General features: G+C 47.6%; 1 protein-coding gene across 1 annotated transcript; it reads left to right on the top strand.

Moving 5' to 3' along the window:
- Window positions 1-5: 5 nt before the first annotated feature.
- On the top strand, window positions 6-8,102 carry supt7l (SPT7 like, STAGA complex subunit gamma). The gene is made up of 5 exons (XM_083633761.1): window positions 6-52; window positions 1,038-1,562; window positions 2,013-2,337; window positions 5,020-5,245; window positions 7,480-8,102. Exons 2-5 carry the CDS (start codon window positions 1,084-1,086, stop codon window positions 7,770-7,772), a joined length of 1,323 nt encoding a protein of 440 aa, XP_083489887.1. The 5' UTR covers window positions 6-52; window positions 1,038-1,083; the 3' UTR covers window positions 7,773-8,102.
- The last annotated feature ends 2,208 nt before the right edge of the window (window positions 8,103-10,310 follow it).

Here is a 10,310-nt window from a genome sequence, read left to right as displayed (position 1 = left end):
TGAGCTGTCTCTCGACACGACCAGCAAAACATTGACCCATCTCTGCAGTAATGTGAGTAGCGTTACTGTTATGCCTTCATTGATCATTTATACATTTTCTCTGGCATAATGTCAATATACTGCTACGTGCTTTAGCTGCTTTGTAGCTCTGATAACATCGCGTTCTTTTAAATGCCAAACTCCACTCAAATGTGACAATCTATGTAAATGGTCAAATACACTGCATTTATATAGCGCTTTTATCCAAAGTGCTTTACAATGTGCCTACATTCACCCATTCACACACCGAGGGCGGCCAGCTGCCACGCAGGGTGCTGGCACAGCCATCGGGAGCAATTCGGGGTTCAGTGTCTTACCCAGGGACACTTCGACATGCGGACTGGAGGAGCCGGGGATCGAACCAGCCACCTTCTGATTGGCGGACGACCCGCTCTACCTCCTGAGCCGCCCTATGTGGCTTTGCTATTAGCCAAACAGGCGTACCCAATACAATCCATTCTTCAATTCGGCACACATCCAGTAACCAGACATAAGTTATTTCAATAAAGTTTAAACTGTTACAATTGCCATAATAACGTTACACCCAGGTCACACCTCTGATTACGGTAGCGAGTGTGGACCACGAAGTTGATATTTTAGTGGGGGGGAAATGTTGCTCGGTGGATCAAGGTGTATGCCGAATTGACCATGAGACCCTGATATATATGTTTGCCAATATGCAAGGAAGTACTGTATTACATTTAAGTTGACTAATTTGCCCACCTTTTTATTTGCTGAATAAAGCATATCCATCTATGAGATAAATGCATTTGATCATAGGGAGAAGCATCAAAAATATGAGTTAAAGTAAAAAAAAAAATCAAAATGAATGCTATTCGGTAAATAGAATAGATTTTTACTTAGATTTGAGGTTGTTTGCATTATGATGGTAAGTAACCAACTGGAGGCCATATAGTATACCCACCTTTTTATTTGCCTTCTTCATCTTTCACTGATTGGGATGCTCACTCTTCCTCCTTCTCCTTTCTCATATCCAGATTCCAGACGTCACGCAAGCTCGAGCCGAGTCTTTGATCAGTCATCATGATGCGATACTGGGGTGAGATCCCCGGCCCAGCGGGGGCTCCTCCCAGCCGCAGCTCCTTCGACCTGCTCCAGCGGGAGTTCCGCTCGGTGGAGATGCAGGACCCTCCCCTGCACCAGCCGTCGGCCCAGCGCCCGCGGCCCACCACCATGCTGGACATCCCCTCGGAGCCCTGCAGCCTCACCATCCACACGGTGCAGCTGTGCCAGCACGCCCGCCGTCTCCGCGGCCTGTTGGCAGCAGCAGCATCCCAGGCTCAGGGTCAGGTCCCGGGTCAGGCTCAGGGTCAGGTCCCGGGTCAGGCTCAGGGCTCGGCATCTTCCGAGGGCAGCAGCAAGCCGGAGGAGGCCGATGCCAAACTGCCCCTCCGTCCGCCCACACCGCCTGCCATGCCAGACGACCTGCTGCCCCTGGACAGCAAAGCGCCCCGCCAGCCCTTTCAGCTCCGCCATAGTGACCCTGAAAGTGACTTCTATAAGTGAGTTGCTCTGCTTGGGCAGGTTGTGCCAAGTTGTTGCCGTCTGTTTTGATTGTAATTAAAGTCCATAAAATCCATATTATTATAATTAAAGTCCATAAAATGAAGTTTAATTACTGTTACAGAGACAAAAGGTTTCACACTGTAACGCATGAAATTGTAGCTAATAATTTACTTCATAAAAATAAATCCTTCAACTATTAACAAATGCTACTTGTTCCATTTTAAAGGTCTTAGCTGATGATGATGCACAGTTGATTGCACTATTGTTGACAAAATGTACTGTAAGTCGCTTTGGATAAAAGCGTCTGGTAAATGACGTAATGTAATCATTTGTTATGGTTTATACATTTATTATCTCACATTTCACATCTATACTTTCAGTTCAGTTTAGCCACTCACCATCAATGATCTCCCTTCTATTCCTCTGATTCTTCTCCCGTCCCAAAGGGGTAAAGGCGAGCCGGTCACCGAGCTGAGCTGGCCCTCCTGCCGGCAGCTCCTCTACCAGTCGGTGGCCACCGTCCTGGCCCACGCCGGCTTCGAGTCGGCCCAGGAGAGCGTGCTGGAGACCTTGACTGACCTGGTCCATGAGCACTACCTGCGCCTGAGCCGCCTGCTGCGGGTGGCAGTGGACCGGGAGGCGCGGCAGGGGGCCAGCCCGTTCCCGGACGTGGTGGAGCAGGTGTTCCATGAGGTGGGCATCGGCAGCGTGCTGGCCCTGCAGCGCTTCTGGCAAGTGCGCATCAAGGACTATCACAGCTACATGCTCCAGGTGAGGAGTAGGATGGCTCATAAAAAAACAAATAATATTCATGTATTTCCACAGTACTCTCTCCACAGTGATCAACGTCGATTTGTGTAATTTGGCTGTGAGAAGCAAAAAGTTAGGAGCAACGCTCACGCAAAAATATAGACTGTTTATTGCATTAAAATAGCACAAGCTCTCAAGCTCACAATTGAACACATGGATGAAAGTACAGAATGGCACAAAAGTTTTTAATGCAAGAAAGAGTTTACAGTCTATTTTTTTGACTGAGGGCCTGGTGTTTTTATAAGCAGCACCTCGACTCTGGCGGCTTTTTTGAGCGCACAACTAAGATGATAGCTGTACATTGATTATTTTCCCCCTTCTAATTGAGATACATCCTGAAAAAAATATATATTTTTGGGGGCATTTTGCCTTTATTTGATAGGACAATACTACTTTACTTATGCCTATCGCTCCTTTTTCATGGAGCAAAGGCCATTGACAACAGTTCGCCAGAGTCGTCTGTCCTGGGCTTTCCTTTCCAGCTGTCTCCATGTCAAGCCGTTGTGCCTGACGTCAGTCTCCAGGTCCCTGTGCCAGGTGTTCTTGGGCCGGCCTCTCTTTCTTGTGATAGGACAGTAGGAAAGCTGGGGAGAGAGAGAGGGGATGACATGTGGCAAAGGACCACGGGGTCCAATTCAAACCTGGGTCGGCCGCACAAAGGACTAAGCCTTTATGCGCTGTACCAACTGAGCCACCGGGAGAGCCCCATGAAAATAAATGTAAAAGCTTAACAATGTCTGTCATGCTCACACGGCTGCGTAGCTAAGCTATCCCATAATCGAGCAACCAGGGAGGCTGCTCCATTTCTCTCATGTTGTTTTGTCCTCATCCTCCAGTATCTGCTTTCAGTAGCAAGTCCATGATCAAAGCCACACAGAGAAGCCAGCATGGACAAAGCTCAAGAACGTCAAGTACAGTCTTGTTCCGTGTAGGCTACCTGTGGCTCCCCCACAACAACACCATCACCGTGTAGGCTACCCGTTAGTGATGCGCGGGTCACCCAGAACCCGCCGGGTCCCGCGGGCTGGCCCGCCCCGCAGGCGGGCTGGGTTGGCAAATTATGAAAATATGGCGGGTGCGGGCGGAGCAGGCTCAGAACGTGACAAAGCAACATTATTAAATAATTTAGAGCAGTGAAACACGCAGAGTAATTAACCTTAAAGACGTGAACTCTCTCTCACACAATCAGACAGACTCCTGCTGCACTCTCTGCCTACATGGAGTAAAGAAACGTGAGTAGGCTGTGACCAATTGAGCACATGAGGTAATTAAAATAAATCAGACAGTGAGTCTGAAGCCATATCTGCAAGCCGTCTGTGCACCTGCTGCACTACTATGTTTAGTACTACTAACGTGACCGCATGAGGTAATTAAAAGAAATGGGGAAGAATAAGAAGTGTTTCTGTAGCCTACCTCTACCTACTACCTCCATTTGAAGACCTTGGATTAATTGAAGAAAGACCGACATGAAAGCAGCCGCGCAACTCAGAGCTGTATAACTGACTGTTGTCGCGCACGGCAGCATGTGTGTGTGTGTGAGAGAGGGGGGGGAGAGACAGAGTTATTAGCTACTTTTCACACCTTGGAAGCTCTGCTGTGCTCCTCCTGAGTCTGGAGACATATTACATTAAATTGGCCGTTGCGGGCTGCTGGGTTGGGCTGGGTTCGGAATTTTCAGATATTTTAACGGGGCGGGCGGGGCGGGCTGGCTCCAATGACGGGTTGGGTTGGGGTGGGCCTTAAAAAACCCTGACCCGCGCATCACTACTACCCGTGGCTCCACCACTCTCGCCCTTTCGAATTGAAAAAGAGAAACCTGTTGTCTGTGAGCAAAGTTGTATTTTGGTCTCAGTCTCCATAAGGAGAGAGGATATTGTATGGCTTTAGTGTCCTTACTCCAAAAATACTTTTCACTTACCATTAATTTGTCACACATTTACAGAGCACCTATAAAACATAGCAGACTGAAGGACAAACAATGAATGTTCAACTAGATCAGGGGTTCCCAAACTTTTCCGACCAAGTACCACTACGTACCAAACCAAATTCCCCAGAGACCACTTCCACTGCGTATACCCCCCCCCCCCCCCCCAATAACATAAAATTTGCGGATTTAACCATGCAATAGCAGCAGAAAGGCTAAATAACAATAATATTGTTCAGGCTACTAGCTGGTTCAAAATGGACACACATGGACACTCACTATCACACACACCTGCCAACATTTGAAAAGTTTTTTTCCCCTCGCCAAAATGTAGCCTAACTTTGGAGTGTTATTTAGCTACATTCCTGACAAACTAGCATGACATGGTTGGTACAAAACGATTCCTTTAGTCTTCTAGTTTCATATGATACCAGAAACTTCACTCTGGCTTTAAAACTGAGCCTGCTGCAGCCTCTGAAAGGAAATGTTGTGATGTTTCCCCATCGCGATATTTTCCGGCCCAATCCGGCAACGGCTCAGGGTTAATGTGTATGTAAGAACTGTTTGGGAACCAATGAACTAGATCATAAGTATGTGCATGCACTGCTTTCCTCAAAACTAGTGCAGCATTGTGTTACAAGCTATCTTTGAATTCTCGATGATGACATCCACCAGCCTATATCAGTGAAATGGGACTAACAAAGACATTGCCCTTCCAGGTGAGCAAGGACCTGTCCGAGGAGTACGAGCGGCTGGTGAACCCGGAGAAGGCCCTGGAGGACTCCAAGCCGCCCAGGATCAAGGAGGAGCCCATGAGCGACATCTCCTTCCCCGTCAGCGAGGAGCACGAGGCGGACCCGGCCTCCGGGGACCAGGCCCTGCCCATGGGGGTGCTGGGGGCGCACGGCGAGAGGCTGGACGGGGACCACTCTCCTCACGCCTCAGGTTAGACTAGCATTCATATTCAAATCTACAATGCTGTTGATGTCTGCTGGGGTTGAACCTTGAGTGTTGCTATATCTGTATACTCGTGTGGAATAATGAAAGAGGTGGTACAGGTTGGAGACCACATTGCAATGAGATTTTTTTATTTTATTTTATTTTGCAAGAACAGTGCAGCCACACTGTTCTTGAATACACCTGTGATGTCTGTCAGCCCCAGCAGAACATCCAGCAACAAGTGATGTCACAGGTGTTGAACGCCCATTTAGAATGCCACCTTGGGTTTGATCTCCATTCAAGCCCTTTTGATGTTTGCCTGAAGTTTATCCAGCAGGCGTTTGGTGCATCATGCTTTTCTTGTTATTGTGGTCATGTCATCCATGTACGCCCTGATTGGAGGAAAATGCAGCTCACTCTTCAAGCGTTCCCTTCCAACCACCCGTCGAGATGCTTGGATGATGAGCTCCATTGCCATCGTGCATGCCAGGGGAGACATGGTGCAGCCTGCCATTATGCCTATCTCAAGGTGTGGCCAGGGGAGACATGGTGCAGCCTGCCATTATGCCTATCTCAAGGTGTGGCCAGGGCAGACATGGTGCAGCCTGCCATTATGCCTATCTCAAGGTGTGGCCAGGGGAGACATGGTGCAGCCTGCCATTATGCCTATCTCAAGGTGTGGCCAGGGGAGACATGGTGCAGCCTGCCATTATGCCTATCTCAAGGTGTGGCCAGGGCAGACATGGTGCAGCCTGCCATTATGCCTATCTCAAGGTGTGGCCAGGGCAGACATGGTGCAGCCTGCCATTATGCCTATCTCAAGGTGTGGCCAGGGGAGACATGGTGCAGCCTGCCATTATGCCTATCTCAAGGTGTGGCCAGGGGAGACATGGTGCAGCCTGCCATTATGCCTATCTCAAGGTGTGGCCAGGGCAGACATGGTGCAGCCTGCCATTATGCCTATCTCAAGGTGTGGCCAGGGCAGACATGGTGCAGCCTGCCATTATGCCTATCTCAAGGTGTGGCCAGGGGAGACATGGTGCAGCCTGCCATTATGCCTATCTCAAGGTGTGGCCAGGGCAGACATGGTGCAGCCTGCCATTATGCCTATCTCAAGGTGTGGCCAGGGGAGACATGGTGCAGCCTGCCATTATGCCTATCTCAAGGTGTGGCCAGGGCAGACATGGTGCAGCCTGCCATTATGCCTATCTCAAGGTGTGGCCAGGGGAGACATGGTGCAGCCTGCCATTATGCCTATCTCAAGGTGTGGCCAGGGGAGACATGGTGCAGCCTGCCATTATGCCTATCTCAAGGTGTGGCCAGGGGAGACATGGTGCAGCCTGCCATTATGCCTATCTCAAGGTGTGGCCAGGGGAGACATGGTGCAGCCTGCCATTATGCCTATCTCAAGGTGTGGCCAGGGGAGACATGGTGCAGCCTGCCATTATGCCTATCTCAAGGTGTGGCCAGGGGAGACATGGTGCAGCCTGCCATTATGCCTATCTCAAGGTGTGGCCAGGGGAGACATGGTGCAGCCTGCCATTATGCCTATCTCAAGGTGTGGCCAGGGGAGACATGGTGCAGCCTGCCATTATGCCTATCTCAAGGTGTTGCCAGGCGGTGGTGTTGTCCTGTGTTGAGACGCAGAACTAGAGATCCTGGAAGTCAGCTTTGACCGGCCTTGTGATGACCTCTGGGACCTGGAAGTTTAAAACAAAGGTGTAAAGATAGCTGATAACTTCTACAATACTCGATCGATCAGTACTCATTTTGTAGGAGTAAATGTCTTTTCTTTTCTTTTTCTTTTTACAGAGAAGTCCCCTCCTTTAATTTGGAATGAAACTCCTCAGCTATGAATGCAAAACTAAAACTCCCCAAACCAAATCTTCATTTTTCCAGTTGCCTGAAAACGCCAAGCTTGAATGACAGCTTTTCAGACTTTCAAGCGTATAAGAGATACTCTTTTTAGACATCTCCTCTGTGTTTTGTCTTTTCTTTTGTCATTTAGTTTCTGGGCCCCAATTATCTCTTGTCATCTTCACTCCCTTTGTCCAGTTTACAATGTTTTATAGTCCCTCATGGCTTCCCCCTCACAAATGCTTTTCTTTTCTCTTTTAGTAGTTGTTAATCATTTGTGTGTGCAAATTGACATTTGAGACGCCACTCAACAACAAGCCTATAAACAAACAAAGAAGACACACTGCATTTTACATTGTGTTCCACTGGATTGGATTTTGCAGGAAAGAGCTCCCCTCTGTGGCCGCAGGTAAAGATGGAGCCCCAAGACGCGGAGGAGGGCCAGGGCTCCAGCCACCACCACCACCACCACCACCACCACCACGGGGGCCTGGGGGGTGACGTGTTCGAGGAGGGGGGCCCCATGTCTACCATGAGCGAGTCTGCAGGCACCATGGCACCCACCCCCGGGGGCGCGGCCTCAGAGGCCAGCTACGCCTCGCACTCGCCCGACTCCCTGATGGGCACCTCGCCTGTCTTCAACCAGAGACCCAAGAAGCGGGCGAAGAAGATGTGAGGGTCTGTCTCCAGCCGGACCAGAGACAGTGGACTCTGAAATCAAGTTGGCTATCCTGCTATGGAAATGTAGATTTGATAAACCTGCTAGAATATGCCACTTGTACAAGGTTAGTCCCTAGCTCTCCCCTCCTCGTAGCCGTACAGAAGTTCGTTGTATAAAGTGAGTGAGACGGTCATGGAAGGCCTTACTAAGAGGCTGGTAATAATGACATGAAAGAACTGAGGACAAAACTGTTGATTGTGTATTTTGTAGTTTTTCAAGATTGTGCGCATGAGTAGAATGTTTGAGAAAATAGCTGAAAATGTCACTGGCTATATAAATAAGGTTCAATGCCAAAATAATAAATGTCTTCTTTTTAAGGATCAGTCTCACACGTTTGGGTTATTTAGTTATTATTGCTTAAACAATTCCAGCCACACGCTGTCGTGACTGGAATTGTTTTCACCGTGTGTGTGTGTGTGTGTGTGTGTGTGTGTGTGTGTGTGTGTGTGTGCGCGCACACGTGCGCGTGCGTGCGTGTCCTGGAGACACCTAAAATAACAGGAACTACCACAGAAGCTGTGCACTTTGCCATCTGTCTGTAACTCTGTATGTGGACAGATTTTGTCAACAATAGTGTAACCATGCAAGATCAAATTTTAAAAATGTAAAAGGAATTTAGAATTTTAAGAAAAAGTAAAGAAAACTAACATAACATGGCCAAAACTGTTGATACTTTGAGAAAACAAAGTATTCAGTTTAAGTAGAGATGTAACGGTATGAAAATTTCACATCATGATTATCGTGACCAAAATTATCGTATTATTATTATTATATTATTATTCGTAAAAGATTTTTGCTGAAAATGTTCAAAAAGTACTGAGAGACTCACTGAAATTATTTTACGTTTTATATTGAAAACGCGGACCCACAAAGGATTGATACACTCACTGAAATCATTTCTCCAAGGCTGCACGTTTGCATCTGGGAGACGGTTGCCAACTTTGGTTGATGGTGGACAGTATTTACCATGTTTTTCAAATCGCTGTAATCACGGTACCACGGTTTTAACGATAATGAAAATTTCAAACGGTACGGTTACCGTAAGGAATTTTATCATGGTTATCATTCAAAACCGGTTATCGTTACATCCCTAAGTTTAAGTTACATCTTGTAATGATATAACTATATTTTTCTCCTCTCCTCACACACACACACCAATCACTGCCCATGTCACCCATTAAGGTTAAAAGATGCACCGCCAAACAAGGGAAACGTCCTCTCGTCACGAACATGCTGTAGCATATTATAACACATTCCCCGTCCCCCCCCCCGTCCCCCCCTGCAGTGGTCCAGCCCAGCCCAGCACAGTGGAACAACACACCGCGACGACACACTTCACACACCTGTCAACCTGAAGCCGCTCCGCTAAATTAGCATCTGTTTCAGTAATGAAGCAAAGCTGTGACTGCAACACCAGAGGCAATTATAACTTGCTTGTCTGCATCACGAAGGCGACATCAATTCAGCCTTAATGGCAAATTAATTACAGTATGCATAACTTTGCATGCCAAATGAGCAAGCTGTCTTGAATACATGTGATATTCTTTTGTGTGCCTCTTTCGTTTTCAGAATGCGGTAGGTAATTGCCCGTGCCGACGGGTAAACTGCGGTGGCGTTGATGGGGGGGTCACACGTGTTGATATTCAGTTGGCTGCCTAACATGCTCTGTTGTGGTTTGCTTTTGCACAGCACCTTGAGAAAATGTGCTTTGATTTGCATTGTTGTGTGTCCCAGGTGGGAGTTTGTAGCAGCTTGCCGCAGCACTCGGTACACCGGTGTTATGACTGAAACGGCTCTACCCTTGTCGATGCAAATGACTGTAAGTAATGTCACCTGGTTCTAATGGGAAGCATGAATTATGTTCTGCTCTGACGTTCTGCTGTTTAGAGCCAAAACAACTCCACTATTGCACAAACAGCAGTGGATGGAAACCTGGTCTAATCACTCGTCATTTATAGGCAAATCTCAGACTGTATCTCATCAAAAATAAGCGAAACGTCGCGGACGTGATGCTCACCGACAACTGTGACTGTCTTTGATGGGAAACACAAAGAGCTGCAACGGGGCTCTGCGCTGGGGGAGAACGGTGTAATTACAAAAGTGTCAGGATGAGTTTGAGTGGGCTTCCTGATTTGAGCGGGGCCAGAAAGAAGGCGACCCGCTAATGATTAATTAGCGTGCTAAAGTACTTAATTTAGAACGCTCCAGACTTGAGACTTTTGAGCAGAATGAGAGAAAAGTTGCATTGCACTCTCAAAAACGTATCTATCTCAGTTTTACATGTTTTTTTGTTTAAAACGGAAGATACCTTTTGTATCTCATGTGAAATTGACACACCGGATTGTATATTTTGTATATTTTATTAGCCAGGCGTTGCACTTTCTCATTCATTCACTATAGTAATTCTCACAGGAATGAAATGGGATGCTCTTGGATGACTCCCCCATGTGTCTGTTTTGGAACAGGAACGTTTTTGTTGTCGTCTTTGTTTGC

Source organism: Poromitra crassiceps, assembly GCF_964638095.1.
Source record: "Poromitra crassiceps genome assembly, chromosome: 3".
In the NCBI taxonomy this organism is placed as follows: domain Eukaryota; kingdom Metazoa; phylum Chordata; class Actinopteri; order Beryciformes; family Melamphaidae; genus Poromitra; species Poromitra crassiceps.
This window is presented reverse-complemented; position numbering and strand designations above follow the sequence as displayed.